This window comes from Panicum virgatum, chromosome 2N (genome assembly GCF_016808335.1).
Source record: "Panicum virgatum strain AP13 chromosome 2N, P.virgatum_v5, whole genome shotgun sequence".
Classification (NCBI taxonomy): Eukaryota; Viridiplantae; Streptophyta; class Magnoliopsida; order Poales; family Poaceae; genus Panicum; species Panicum virgatum.
The window spans coordinates 35,695,074-35,710,713 of NC_053146.1; the positions used below are offsets into that span (position 1 = coordinate 35,695,074).

General features: G+C 42.2%; 1 protein-coding gene and 1 pseudogene across 3 annotated transcripts; both read right to left on the bottom strand.

The window, feature by feature from the left end:
* Window positions 1-39: 39 nt before the first annotated feature.
* Window positions 40-7,315, bottom strand: LOC120660290 (pentatricopeptide repeat-containing protein At2g37320-like). Of its 3 annotated transcripts, XM_039938726.1 has the most exons (4): window positions 6,758-7,314; window positions 2,024-3,866; window positions 828-900; window positions 40-634 (listed from the first exon to the last, which is right to left on the bottom strand). In XM_039938726.1, the coding sequence occupies exon 2, from the start codon at window positions 3,782-3,784 to the stop codon at window positions 2,138-2,140; it is 1,647 nt and encodes a 548-aa protein (XP_039794660.1). In that variant the 5' UTR covers window positions 3,785-3,866; window positions 6,758-7,314; the 3' UTR covers window positions 40-634; window positions 828-900; window positions 2,024-2,137. The 3 variants fall into 3 exon arrangements, with proteins under 3 accessions (XP_039794660.1, XP_039794661.1, XP_039794662.1); XM_039938727.1 differs by lacking the exon at window positions 828-900 and having other exon boundaries at window positions 138-634; window positions 6,758-7,315; XM_039938728.1 differs by lacking the exons at window positions 40-634; window positions 828-900 and adding an exon at window positions 641-827 and having other exon boundaries at window positions 6,758-7,315.
* Window positions 7,316-9,340: 2,025 nt separating this feature from the next.
* On the bottom strand, window positions 9,341-14,233 carry LOC120660293 (annotated as a pseudogene).
* Between the last annotated feature and the right edge of the window lie 1,407 nt (window positions 14,234-15,640).

Consider the following 15,640-nt stretch of genomic DNA (forward strand, 5'->3'; position numbering starts at 1 on the left):
ACAGAAATGGGTCTGCAACTAAGAAAAATGAAACGAATCTTGCAGAATGCAAAATAAGCATCAATCAATAAATAAATGTCATGACAGCGCCTGTTGTCTTGCTCCCATGCATCAACATCATATCGGGAATAAATGTGTGGGATCTAATGCATACAGAAGGATTTTATTGATTCTGCATTCTGCCTCACAAACCTGAATTTGTACATGCCATACATATGGTGTCATACCATGCAACTTAACTTGAGCCAGAATATTCTATTTTTGTGAGCCTCACAATATTCTATTTGGGCCAGAACATTTAATCCTCAGTCATTAGAAATCTGAACAGAAGTCCTGCATAATTCTTCATATTCAAAACTTCCAACTCACAGCAATGATCATTCCACCCTTTCAAGTGCAGAATCATAACAGGACAGCAATCATAACGTCTATAGAGCCATCCTTCTAGGACAGTAATCATAACTTCCCCCTGTCCGAGTTCTTTGGCAACATGACGAGTCTCGAGAAGGTCCAAAAGCATTATATTTCCTCAGTTTTATGTGTCAAGGCTTCAACACTGGTTGCAGATCACCATGACATCCTTTTCAGAAGTCTCCGTACCACCATGAGCTGGTAAGTTACAAGTTTGGATTTCCTGGATAAAGAAATAATAGTCAAATATCAATCAATTACAAAAACATGAGGAAGCAAACAGATCGTCTTTCAGGAAGAGTTATAAATATCGCGAAAATAACTTAAGTTATCATAGGATGCCAGCGCGCACTGTTGTGGTAAATGTTGTCTGATGATGATTACATGGTATGGAAAAAAACTTGACGTGATCACACCTGCATGTGAAGTTGAGTGTAAATTTGGTACTGCAGCTTTGCATGGTTACAGGATGGAACAGAGTAAAATGTTCTGCATATCAGGAATAGAATAATTGTTAGGCCACACTAGTCTAATAACCACATAATAAGCCGTCAATAGTTAATTAACTAATGGAGAGGGCAATAGAGGAGACTTTGCATAAACTTTATAAGCAACTTGGGTCAATTGCCTCATCTATTTTCATGTAATTAATTAAAAGTATGTTGCCTTTAATATGCTGAAATATTCACAACTTTTAATCCGGCTGGTGAAACCAATGTACTGAAAAAATAAGATATCATTCATATCACCTCAATAATATTATTTTATTCTTGGGGTCTAAAATGTCATGTTGGAATGGCAATAGGCAACAGATGTAATTTACATTGGCTTAACATGGAATTATGGACACAGACCCTGCAGTTATTGTAACACAAGGCCATTGTTTCAGACCCAATCCATCAAGCAAAAGACCAACAAATTAGTGGTATGATGCAAGCCAGAAATAAACACTTTTGTTTCCTTGTCAACAATAATTATTAAGGCTCATATGAATAACACCAGAATAAAATGGATGATTATAAGATATAGATAAACACATAAAAAATATCAAATCCACCAGCCACTCTAGAATAAAACTCACTAGAGCTGAAAAGAAGAATTCCATATTGTAGACAACAAATCAACAGGATGAAAACAAATTTTATATGTGTCAATAAAGAAGCAAAATTCAACAGGTAAGCATTATGGAAATGGAATGACTATTCACAATAAAAATGGGAATTACATTATGCAGTATGCTGCAGTACAAAACGAATGCAAAAGAAAAGAAAAGATAATGTTGCTGCCTTGCCAGAAGTCAGACCTGGGTGTCCTGGGGGAGAACCCAGGAACAAGTATCCTAACCACCTACACTGCAACAGACACTCTCTAGCAAAGCATTGCACAACTAACTTTATCAAAAACACCCTGTTATCACCCATCATGTTCTACACAGCACTGCACATAACTCAGACTAAGATTGACTGACTGGCCATTTGTTGTTGCACACAGAGGTTTTGATTGTTAAAATATATTAGTACAAAATATATATGGATGTCAACGGTCATCAATAAAAAGTAAACAGAGAAAACCAAAACCTTCCAAAATGCTCACACACAGGTGCTTTACTTACATGTTACAACAAGGATCTTTGACCAGACAGTTGTGTGAGTGGCACTTGACATTTCCTATAGAGTGCCTCCGCTTCATATGCAGTTGAACATGGCAAAGCCATGATCTTTTGAATTTATATAGTGTTCAAGCTTAGCATGATATGCTCAGGATCATCCCAATCCAGCCCATCAATCAATGTATCATACTTGTGATCCATATGGGACTGCAAGCAATCAAGTATGGCCAGAACATCGTTGACCTGGCTCTTTGATCTGTTTTCTGCTGTAAAAGTATAAACTTTATTGCCAACTTCTATCCAACTGCACCCAATGTTCGTCTTCAGCCCTCTCTCCTTCATCACCTTCCTCACTCTTGCCACATCACTCCAGCAGCCAATGCTTGCATACAAATTCGCTAGCTGCACATGAGTTGCAGCACAACCTGGTTCAAGCTTGAGACGGTGCTCTGCAGCCTGTATGCCAATCAAAACGCTTCCGTGCAGCCTACAAGAAGCTAGCAGGGAGCCCCATATGACACCATTTGGAGGCATGGACATCGTCTGGATCAGATCCCAAGCTTCATCCAGCAGCCCTGCACGGCCAAGGAGATCAACCATACATGAGTAATGATCCAGCTCTGGTTTTATTCCATGTTCAATCATTGCCCTGAAGCAGCGTCGGCCTTCCGTTACAAGGCATGCATGCCGGCATGACGAAAGCACACCTAGGAAGGATATCGCATCCAGCATTATGTGCCCTTCCATTTCTTTCAGCAAGTCTAGGCAATGCTCAGCAAGGCCATGCTGTGAATATCCAAAAATCATGGAGTTCCAAGAGACAACATCTTTGCAGGCAATGCTCTCAAATATGGCTCGAGCTTCAACAATACTCCCACACTTCGCATACATTGATATCAATGCATTGGACACATGCACATAAGAGTCGAAACCCATTTTCATTTGTAGGCCTTGAACACTTTTACCTAGTCCAAGAAATGCATGGTTAGTGCACACTCTGAATATAGTTACAAATGTGACGTCATTTGGCTTGCACACTGACTGCCTCATCAGTGCAAATAAATGGAGACATGGCTCCACCTGATTATCCTGGGCATAACCAGAAATAAGTGCTGTCCATGACACAGTATTTTTTGCTGCCATGCCCTGGAAAACCCGGTGAGCATTTTCCAACTGGCCACATCTTGAATAAAAGCTGACCAGTGAGCTGCCAACAAGGACAGAGGAGTCATATCCTACTTTCACTAGTAAAGCCTGAAGCTGTGCACCTCCAGTAAGAGTTTTCCTATCAGAACAGGCACTCAGCGCAGATGCCAAAATAGATGCATCTGAACTGATGCCCCCTCTCCTATGCAGCTCCACTATCTGCATAAGCATGTCCTTTGTGGGTCTAGTCATGGAAGGGCAAACTGAGACACTACTTGAGACAACATTACTGCCTTTAGGCCGTGATTGATTTGAGCTTGAGTTAACAAAGTCTTCTTTTCTCTTATGCACAACATTCCATTTTGATCGAACTCCCAGGATGTCAGACATACAATTATTGATAAGGCGGTGATGGGATGGAACTTCGTCTTCACCATAATGTTGCTTGGTTGGTATAAGATCCAAGACCTTCAATGCATTGTGAATGTTGCCACGCCCTTGCTTTCCTGATCTCTCAAGTGCTGAGGATGTACCAAATTTTGCAACGACTAGATGAATTGCCGCCAACGCTGGTTGAACAGCCCGGTTGATGAAATAGGAGATGAGATGATTGGGCATGGCAGCAAAGGTGGCAGATCACGAAAAAATCCCATGGGCGTGCACATTCCACAGCCGTGAACAAGTTCGGTTTATAGTACGGCTGCACCATATATTAAAAGAATTAAGTCCAAGATCAAGTCAACTGCAATACTAAGCATCGAGCGGCCTTACAGGTATAAAAGATTTCGAGTTATCGAAAGAAAATTATGGCATCTTTCGAAGTGATTTGGTTACACTAACAGAATATTATAAACTATTCTAGTACTAGCTGAATGCCCGTGCGTTGCTACGGGTGGCAAAACAATTTCATGAGAATTCAAAATAATTCAATGTGAACTAAAAGACACAATAGATAACATTATTCCAAAGTATTGTAATCCACCAATTATGCATGTTAATAAACATGTACCCTTTCATCTCGTAACATTTCAAAGTCATTGATTCCAAAAAGAATTAGACATGTGAGCAAACATCCCAAACAACAAATTGCTTTTGCTATAATTAATCATCTGTTTTTCTAAGCACATATGCATCTGAAATGCATCCTATCGTATTGTAACTAAAAAACTTATCCATCTCAAAAGTTTTGCTTTCTGCATTTTTCATTCTAGACAACTACAGTATATACGGATGAACCTGAGAAGGTCCAAAAAATTAAGGTTATTGACTTTTAGAGAATTTTTGAAATGTTGGATCAAACTTTATACTGAAAACAGCCTCCAGTTATTTGAGAATTTGTATGGTGGTGATGCATTAATGTTGGGATATATAGTTATACTGAAAGCTTATTTTTCATAAGGCAATGTATGTTATGCAAACCACCTTCGTATGCAAACTATGGAAACTCCAATCTGGGCCATTGGATCAATATCCAAGGGGCATGGGGATGGGATAATTATACAATCTGGACCCGCTCTTGGATTGGGTAATCACACTTTTGCAAATCCCCCCTTCCACGCCCTTGCGCCCCTTCCCTTGGATGTTGATTCAATGGCCCAGATTGGAGTTTCTATAGTTTGCATACGAAGGTAGTTTGCATAACATACATTGCCTTTTCATAAATATTAACAATAAGAGATAGTTCTAACATTGCAATTATTCAGAAAAAATATTCTAACCTGTAAATAGAACATCCTAACTCTGCAAGCAACGTTGTAGCATTTCTATTTAACATAAAAATTTGAGATGAGGATGGTCTTTGTTTCTTCAGTTCATTCAGTTTTGTTTCTCTTTAGTTCAGCCAGGTTGGTCTGCTAGTCTGGTAGCTCAGTCAGGTTCAGTGAGCCGGCCGAATCAGTCAAGGTTGTTAGGATGTCCTAATCTTTAGGGTAGAATCAATAGCTCTCCACTGGACGTGTCCAGGTTGTTTTGGCCACTATGGCCAGTAGTTTCGGCCATTGATGCTATGTAAATCACTTCTACAAATAAGGAGGTAATGCAATGTGTAGAGGCTGCTTCAGCAGCACTTACTACTCTAAATTACTTAGGCTGACAAATTAAGACATATGCTTAGAAAGATAATTCAAATAAATTTAGATGAAGTCACATTAATATATAAAACAGATACGGCATTTGTGGCTAGGTTGAAATATTGACCTTAAGGGCCAATAATTAACTGCAAGTTCATTTTCCTAGAAATAAATTATATGTGATCACATGATCTCATTGCAGCTGAGCTTTAAGATTATTATGATAACCAGTTACACTTTTCAACAATTTGGGAGTGAAGTGTGTATATAATATTATAACACCTTATTAACAAAGACCATGCGCACTTCTCATTCTTTTTAATCAAAAAGATTTATGCAGACTTATTGATGATGAAGTCACCAATCTAAAAGATTTATGCAGACTTATTGCAGGTTTAAATTGCTATCTTTAAAAAAAATCACAGTATTATGTCATTTTACGCCTCTTGTTTCATGCATTTGTCCAATTTCTTTTATGATGGTTGTACCAATGTTTGTGCATTTGGAAATTAAGAGATCAATTGCAAAAACAGTAGATTCAGAGCTCACACAGCGGAAACAGTAGAAATAGCGCAGCAATAAAAGTTAAATACTACACTAATACATGATATTTGCTTCAACCGATGAACAAAAAAACAGCATCAGCACAAGACCACTTGCCCAGAAAGCTAATGTCATCAGGAATACAGCATATGTAAGAACAGTATAACCTATATCAGCAGTTCAGGAAAAATCCCACCCTAGCTGTATAGCTCCTTTTAATTTTGCATGAAAAGTCTAGTATAGCAGTGTATAATAGAGCACCTGGTTCTCGAAAGAAGGAGAGCATGTAATGAAAAAAATTGAGAACTGAATTTATTAGGTCAGTCAAGTCGTAGTATAGCAGTGTATAATAGAAAACCTGGTTCTCGAAAGGAGAGCATGTAATGAAAAAAATTGAGAACTGAATTTATTAGGTCAGTCAAGTCGTAGTATAGCAGTGTATAATAGAAAACCTGGTTCTCGAAAGAAGGAGAGCATGTAATTGAAAAAAATTGAGAACTGAATTTATTAGGTCAGTCAAGTCCTAAATTTAGTAGGAAGTGTCATGAAAAGGACATAGTGATCCACAAGCTGCTGAATTTGGTGGAAATACGTTACAGAATGGCAGAAATTCTGAAATTTCATCGGGTGTCAGTTCTGCTGTTTTCTGCTTGGATAAACTGTTCAGGAAACTAACTCTTTTATCCAAGTCCACTGAAGACAATTTTGCTGAGAGAGATGTTTAATTAGAAGAGATTGGGTGTCTAATGATGCCTCTACATCAGACACCCGTATAAGCCAAAAGAGATTGAACTAAATTCTTTAAATAATGAGTTATAAATCAATGCTCGCAACAATCTGGCGTTGGTTGAGCAGCAGCGAGATAAGCTAGGGAGAAGACGCAATCACTAATGCTCGAAATTGAGACCTTAGATGCTCAAATAGAGTGATGCTGCGTAGCTCAGATTTGGTGTAAGCAACGGCCAGCAGAACAATCTACCTGGCAAAACTCGGCGTGAAATGCGGTGACCTTCGGTGTAGGTAGATGTCGGCAGGGCCTCCATGGTCGAGATAGAGGTGTGCCCGTCCTCTACAAGCCGCGGGCGCCGCTGGGGACCTGCTTCCTCGCGCTGGCGGATGGAGACCCCCTCGCGGCGGCGAACAGGGGCACCCCTCACCGTGGAGGGCGGCGGCGGACGGGTGGACGTTGTTGGCGCTTGTTGACGGCTGCAGGAACTCCTTGCTCAGGTTGAAGGTGTGCCCGTCTCCCTCGCCTCCCGACGGATCGGAGGAGGATGCGACGGCGAGGGCGGGGGGATCGTAGGACGGGCGAGGGAGATCGCAGGGCTGAGGTTGAGTGCGACGGCGAGTCGTCGGTGACCGCGCGCGGGGCCCCGGTGCGCGGAGGAGGGGCGCGCGGGCCGGCGGAGAGAGTGGAGCTACGGGGAGGCGCAGGAGGGACGCACGGGGCGGCGGCGGAGAGGCGTGGAGGAGCAACCGTCGAGCGAAGACGTGGGCCGAGCGGGCAATGGAAGGAGAGCGGGCATCCGAGTGGTAAACGTCTACTGTTCTTATTAGTTGTACTCCACAAATTTTTAGTTCCTTTTGCATGTAAACGTAAAAAAATTTTGCGTGGGAATTTTGCCAATTTGAAGTACTAAATGAAATCTATTTACAAAACTTTTTGCACAAATGGGTTGTAAATCGCGAGACGAATCTAATGATGCTAATTAATCTATGATTAATAAATAATTAGCGGACGGTTACTGTAGCATCACTGTTGCAAATCATGGATTAGGTAGTCTCGTTAGATTCGTCTCGCGATTTACAGCTCATTCATGCAAAAATTTTTATAAATAGACTTCATTTAGTACTTCAAATTATCAAGATTCCTTCGCAAAATTTTATGTTTACGATTTTTTTACATTTAAGGGGTGGGAACTAAACAGGGCCAACAGGGCCTCAGTGGATCATTCATAAAGCAAATAAAAGACGAACATCCGTACTCGCTAATCCCCAAATCAGAAGATAAATCAAGCCTTGATTATTCAAGGAGAGGAAGGGGGAGGCTTCCTGGCCGCGACTGCGAAAAAAAAAAAGCGCTGCGGGACCGGGCGACCAGCGAGGACCGGAGGACGCACGGCCGAGGCGCCTGGGGGCTGCTGGACTGCGGCGGCGGGCCTGCGCTCAAGTGGGGAAGAACTGAAGAAGATCACGAGGGGTGCAACTGGGCCGGTGGGTAGGGAAGAGTCGGACCTGTCGGGCCGTGGGCTGTTTAAGCGTGGGATACACCTTCGGATAATATAATATTACACCCTCAGAAAAAAACCGTCTAGATTAGACTCATCAGATTCGTCTCGTAATTTACAAGCAAACTATGCAATTATTTTTTTATTTCGTCTAGATTTAATACTCCATGCATGTTCGATGTGATAGTTTTGAAATTTTGAATTTTGCATCAAAACAAAGAGTTAGGACATGATCATGGGTTGCGTTGGGTCGGGGTAAAGAAAAACCCGGTATCTTTTTCTTAGAGCCCGACCCCACATGTGGTCGGGTCAAGTTAAACTTGAATTTTTGTGTATAAATTTAGGGTCAGATCCATATGAATTGGGTTTCGGGTAAAAAATCAGCACATGCCCGACTTGATATGTGTTGGGGATTGAAATTTTCAGCCCGAGCCCAGTTCACATATTAATCGCATCATGTCGGATTTGTTTGGTTGGATCAGGTTCGTCACGTTGCCGGCCCGTGATCAGGCCTAGGATGGATTAGAGATGCTATTGGACGAGATAATAGGTAGTACACACTAACTCGTTCTAGTTTGTTCTGCTACAAGTCCAGGTAAGAAAATGAAGTAATAACCTGATGAGCGTACTTTTATGACTTGTTGGCTTATATGGGATTTACTCCGAGTTGGAAACTAAATGAAAGAAAACAGACTCACGATAGCTAAAACAAGTCTACCTATTATGAGTCTATTTTGTTACAATTAGTTTTTGATCCGGAATAAATTTCATATAACCGAATAAGGCCGACCGTAGTTGGATAGAATTGAGTAGCTTATGTATCTACTTGTTCTCAAACGTGCCCCTTATTCTTTAGCTGTAGCAAGAGTTTTTTTTTTGGCAAGGAAGCTGTAGGCAGAGCTGAGGTAGCAGTGACAGCAATTCAACCATACTGATGCTGCCTCCGTTGGGTGCGTGTCGCTTATAAACTTGCCCCCGTGCTTTAGAGAATTAGAGGCGATGCATCAATCTCGCAGTTACCAAAAGACGAAAATTATTAGAAAAAGAAAGAAGAAAATTGGAAGTTCCCTTCATGTGTACACATCCTAGGTAATCTGAGCAATAGTGTTGCTGTCCTTGTACAGTTGCAATGCATACAGGCTTCAAGGGTCTACCTGTACACATGTGGACTGTGGTGTGTGCTGCTTTCGTCGAGGCCAGTGCCTGTATCATTGGCTCATAACGATTGCAACGCCACTGTGTCTAGCCAGGAAGACGTTTCGGCATCTCTTAAACAGCGCCACCGAACAGATAAAATTTCGTGACTGCGGCCGGTGTTGCCTTGCTAGCATGAATCACGGAACGTCCTCGTTACATCATGAATAAAATTTGTGGTATCCAACGTAGACATGTAACCAAAAAGGAGCTGTCGAATCTGCCTCACCAACCTCTCAGCTACAAGGATCACCACAGGGTCCACATCTGACTGAACTCATTCCATCTAGCTCAATTGTGGCCAGATATATCTTCTTTTTTTTGCAAGTCCAGAAATGCTCGATAAGAAATGCCTAATCCCCCGCTCACTTATATGTGATAATAAAAGAATCTGAATAGACCACCCTGTATAATTGTTCATATTTACAACCACCTCCTATTCACACTAATGATCTTCCCACCACTTGTAGCTAGAATCATATCTGGAGAGCAACTGCAACTTCTACCTTCAATGGATTCAGGCCACTCCATTCGTTGCAGGAGAATGCATGATTCTAGCCTTGCATAGTTCCAGGCCCCTAAAATTCTAATTTTGCTCTACGGTTTTTGTGCATACCAAGATATGTGTTATGACTTCTTCCCCTTTTTCTTGTCTCTGGGTTCTGCGACCAAGTGATGGCTCTCCAGAAGATCCGAGAGCGTAATCTTGCCACAGTTTCCGGTGTCTAGCCTTTGGAATTGATCGCAGACCATCATGATATCTTTCTCAGAAATCTTGCCCATCTCCTTGAGCTTGTAAACCGCGAATTCTGATTTCCTGAATAACACAAGTAATGATCAACAACTGTCCAATGCAAAAAAAAAAAACTATTTAGCCCCCAAGCAAGGTGGGGGGGTACCCTTTTTTAATGTGACGATTACAATTTAAAGAATCAAGCTGTACTAGGCAGAAGTAAATAGATCATCTTCCAGGAAGAGATTGCAAACAATCCTTGCTATTATAGCATGATTGCCATTATGCTAACCTTTTGTTTTCCTTTTTTTTTGAGAAAACCTTTTGTTTTCCTTGTCATGACGAATACCTATAGGCTATAGCTAACATGTGTATGGTTAAAAAATACAGAAAAGAATGAAACATTCTGTGTCCAGGTTCTCTTGTGTTTTTTGTATTCCCATATCTGATAGCATATAACTAGAACAGAAGGGTGGAAGCATATATCCAGGATATTCCTCTTGTACTGTGACCAAATCACAAGGACAGGATGTAAATTGTTTATATCAAATGGAAGCAGAAACTTGAAAATTTGGAAGACTACTGTACAAGCTGGCAAAATCAGTGGAATCCGCTGATGTATAGGTCTCAGTCTCACAGGCTAATGGTACTGTTTTACTACTGGAGTTCACATATCCTGAATGAAAATTGATATATCTGAGTGCAGTTTCCAACTATTCAGTGTGGCTATGGTATATGGTGCTTGATTGCTGCTAGTGCAAATGGCGCGCCTATGTCCTCCATGCATCAATTTGCCACATCAAACACCAAGTTAAGCACGATGTTCAAATCAATGAGCCAGCAATGGATGAAAAAACAATTCATATTCATATTTCAAAAATCAACATTACTAAAGGGGTGGCAGCATAGTTTAAAAATACAAGTCAAAGATCATGAATATTTTCTTTTCTGGTACTGAAGAAACCGTGAAGTGTGTTCTTGAGAATTCAAGGAAGAAGTCATCATGTAAACACTACAAAAAGTGGGTGGACTATAAAAGAGTAGATAAAACAAGAACTCAAAGTATAAACTAATTCCAACATAAAACCTACTTGAGCTAAGAAGAAGCAATTTGATATTGTGGAGAATTCACAACTGAGTGATAATACTTTCTATATGTTGGTAAAAGATGAAAAGGTATGTTCAGCTTATCATATGCTTCCTGTGTTTCGCGACATTCAATATTAGTCCATAACTATATCCTGGCCTAAAACTAACAACATATACAATCATGAGAATTATGGCTAGATGTCAGGACGAGTCCACCTTTATTAATTGAGGTACATGTACTACTTGGTTATTACATCTTGAAAGTAGGGTAGCAAATGAAGATTGCACCAAGTACAGTAATGCACTGTTGATCTCATCCATGAACCAGCATTGTTGAACAATTAAATAAAATGGGCATAAATTCTAATTGGACGAAATCTGTATGAATCATCTACAAATTTTGAATATTCAAAGTTTCAAAACTACCATACATATTTTTTAGAATAGCTGCACAGGAATAAGCAATCTATGTATATTTGTCAATAACTGAATGAACACATAAATGAGCAAAACTGCACTACATAAGCCATTCATTCAACCGATACTTGCAATAGCACTGTCATACCACCAGTTTAAAGAATTTAGAATTCAGCAATCATTGATGAACATAAAAGGACAGTTCTATGGGTCTTCCAAAGATGACACATTGTAGAAATACAAAACATCATCGAACATTTATTATTGTTTGAAACCAGGACAATGTCAACATAAATCAATATTTTTACTTAAAAAAATCCTCCCTTCAAATGGTTATTTGTTTGCTCTTAATTTATTCAGTCACCCTAAATAGTTGACAAACTGTCAAGCTCATTCCATTTGTTTTATATGTCGTATTATTAACAGCCATAATGCCATACTATATTATTTTCAGTCACGAACTATTCTTCTACAGCAATTGCAAGACAATAACAGTTCATTCAGCGAACATGACTGCAAGATGAATTTGTTAATTGCATTCAACTGTTTTTTGTCAACAGAAAAGAAGTTTCTTGGCAAAAAGTTTGGCCCAATCTATGCATCATGAATTGTATATATCATTCTCCATTCCTCCACAACCAATGTATCAAAATACTTCTTTTTCAGGTTTGTATTTTGGTATATTCTGGCAGTGTGACAGACTGGTATAGGAATAATACTTAACAAGTCTCCTAACAGAACAGTCTTCATCCCTTTTAATAGGGTGTATGATTGAAACCATACGGGAATAAGTAAGCGAAGTTCTTTCTCCATTTTGATTTATTCTTCTATGCTGAATTTTCAAGAACAAGTCTCTTGAATGCCCCAAGGTGATGAATAAGCACACACAAGCCCATGAACTTTCCAAAGCTAATTAAGATGTCCGATGCTCAGTCTTTTTTTCAATTTTTGAACAGATGCCAGATCCCATTTAGCACAGGAACATCAGCAGAACTAGACAGCAGCAATCAGAATAGTAGAGTAATAGAGAACCAAGTGAACAACCAAATGTTAATGATACATTATTGCTGGCTAGTGCCTATCTGGCAAGTTCATCCTTAACTGAGGCTTTTGAATATTTACTATGCCCAATTGGCGATGGGTTGATAGTTCCATAATGCTTAAGCAGTGACCTCCAATTATAAAACTACATGTGTTTTATTTGTGGATCTATAACCAATAAGCCTCTCTGGAGGATAATCAATTTTGTACCACCTATTTGCATGGTTAATGGTGGATCAATGATATTTCTTTAGCCAAAACGTAAGAAATAATCTGAATGTAATCATCTGCTTAGTATTACAATGCAAGAGGTGAAATAAGGCCCCATGTACTTACGTGACATATCCATTGTTGTCAATATCAGCAGCAAGAAATTCAGACAGTCATATCTCTCGACAGCACCCAGTTGGCCATTGCACGGTGCCTCTTGTCAATCCTCATCTCCGCCAAGTAGAGGAACGCCCTCGCCACAGCCAGGGTGGACACGAGCAGCCAAGCAGATGCAAAAAGCCGCCCGGCTAGTGTTCGGAACGCATGGTCCCCGTAACCAACTGTGGTCACTGACATCACCGAGAGATAGACCGAGTCAAGCCACCCTAGGCTCTCCACCTTCCTAAAAACTGCAGCTCCGACACCCACGCAGATGGCGACGACGCCCAGTGCGAGCGCCACCTTCATACGAATGCGCATCCTGCCCTTCTTGACGTCAAAGAAGTAGTTGTGGCGGTGCTTGCGCGCGGAGCTTGGGTTCTTGAGCGCGGTGATGAGGAGGTGCTCCTGCAGGTCGAGCACATAGGAGACCATCCCGGAGAGGAGGATGTCAACGAAGCCGAATCCGACGAGGACGAAGGAGATGGAGAAGAGCTTGGCGGCGGGGGTCGCCGGCGTGATGTCCCCGTACCCGATGGTGCAGAGCGTGACGATGCAGAAGTAGAGGGCGTCTGCGACGGGGTGCGTGGGCCCCGCCGAGGAGGTGAAGTTGGCCGGCGTGGCGGCGTAGAAGGTGACGCCGAGGGCGAGGTAGGCGAGCAGGAAGAGGAAAGCGTGCAGCACGATGGCCGGGCGCTTGGGCGGCGCCGGCGGCTGGTCCCCGGCGCCGGCGACGGCCGCGAATGCCGCGGCGCTGAGCGGCGCCATGGCCGGCGCGGTGCGGGAGCGGTGTAGGTTGGTGCGGCCGCCGGTGGCGACGGCGATGAAGTCGAAGAGCGAGGGCGAGGCGGCAGAGGCGGAGGAGGGGTCCTCCGGGTCCGGCGGCGGCGAGGGCGGGGCCGAAGAGCAGGACGGCAGGTCGAGGTCGCGGAGCCCGTCGATGGAGCCGCGGCGGTAGTGGGCGCCGTGCGGCGGGGGCGGGGGCGGGGGCGGAGGGGGCGGCGGCGGGTGGGCGCCGAAGATGATGCGCTCCTTGTAGGAGGACGCCGGGGAGGAGGGTGGGGCGGAGAAGTGGGAGACCTCCGAGTGCTCCGGCAACGGGCGGAGCATTTGCGCCGGCAGCAGCCGCTCCGTGTCCATGCCACCGCGCGGGGGGTAGCGTTCCTGCCTTCCTGGGATTCAGGTTCAGCAGAGCCAGAGGTGGGACGGGGGTCGGATGCCACCGATTCCTGGGTCCAGTCCGCCGGGACGCGGCGGGGTGGACGGATTGAGGAGGAGAGACCACAGGATGAGCAGGGAGACGATGGCCCCCGCGCGGCGGCGGTGGGGGAGGAGAAGACGGCGCGGCGGAAGCAGGTGGAAGGAAGGCTGATGTGGTTGTCTTGTAGTCCGAATCCCCTTCTTTTTTTTTTCCCTCCTTTTGTTTTCCTTTTTTAACTTAATTATTTTTAGTTCTCTAAAAAATAAGAGTTATTAACTATTGGGATTAGAGGAGCTCAGATCTGATCATCCTCGGCTGGGTGCCACAAAACGTTCCAAATGCAAATGACAAGATTTCTGCGCAACTGTACCGATTTCTTATAAAATTCTTGAAATCTAAAGTAGTGATTTGTCCTAGGTACATTGACATCCCCCTTCACTTATCCCACCAATCTATTAGGTTTGACGCAGAAAAATGTGTTATCGTAAAACTTTCGTGATATAGATTCACAAATACTGTATGCTCCGTATGATGATTAAGATTCACTGTAATTATTTATGCCATACGCAAAGTTCGTGATGTTTCATATAATTGTTGTTTTGAAAACAATACGGATGATATCTTTTCTTCTATACCAACTATATGTACTCTTTTTTCGATAAGACCAACTATATATACTCTAGATACATAAGAACACCAAACATTGATTAGCGTTTCTCTCTTACGGCACAATATGTGAACCAAGGTTCCACTTCTAAACTCAATATGGCACTACTAAAATATATCTAATTTTAGCATTCCAATTGTCATAGATTTATTCGAGAAATGAGCTATACTTCAGCCATGCTAAAATATATCTAATTTTAGCATTCCAATTGTCTCAAAATACAGAGTATATAATTTGATTAAATGCAAATACATTTGACGATGACCTTTAATTGCACATGTGCGAGATAAACTAGGCAATTTAAACCTTCATCACTCTTCTCAATCTGTCTACAAAAATTTATAACTAGCCATATGTTGGTGCTTTTATATATCACAAATAAATTTGTAATTATACAGATATTATTGTAGCTTTCACCGAGAGTATTACAGAGTATTTTTGAACGAACAAGCACAGACTGTGCTTATTTCTATTAATAAAGAAGGGAGTACATGCGAGAAACCACGGAAGGTTCCTTTACAAAAAAAAAAGTAACAAGAGACTGTACATAGGGCGGTTCAGGCCGGCCGCTAGTCACCAACGAAGCTCGCCAGGTGTCTGGCTCCCGCGATTCCCCACGTCCTTGCCTCCTCCTTGATTTTCCCCAGCAAAGTTATAGTCGAAGCCTCGCGACGGTCAAAAGTTCTTGAGTTCCTTTCCTTCCAAATCTCCCAGTTTACCAGTAGTAGGAGTGATTTAATAGCCCTCTTCGGAACGTTCCGAAGCTTTCCCATAAAATGCCACCACTCATTGACCGAGTACGTGCTGTCCCACCCACTTGGGTGCAGTTGCTGGCAGTTTATCCAATCAGTGATTAGCCTCCACATTCGTTTTGTATAGCGGCACGTGACAAGTAGGTGATGTGCCGATTCTGGTTCAGTGCG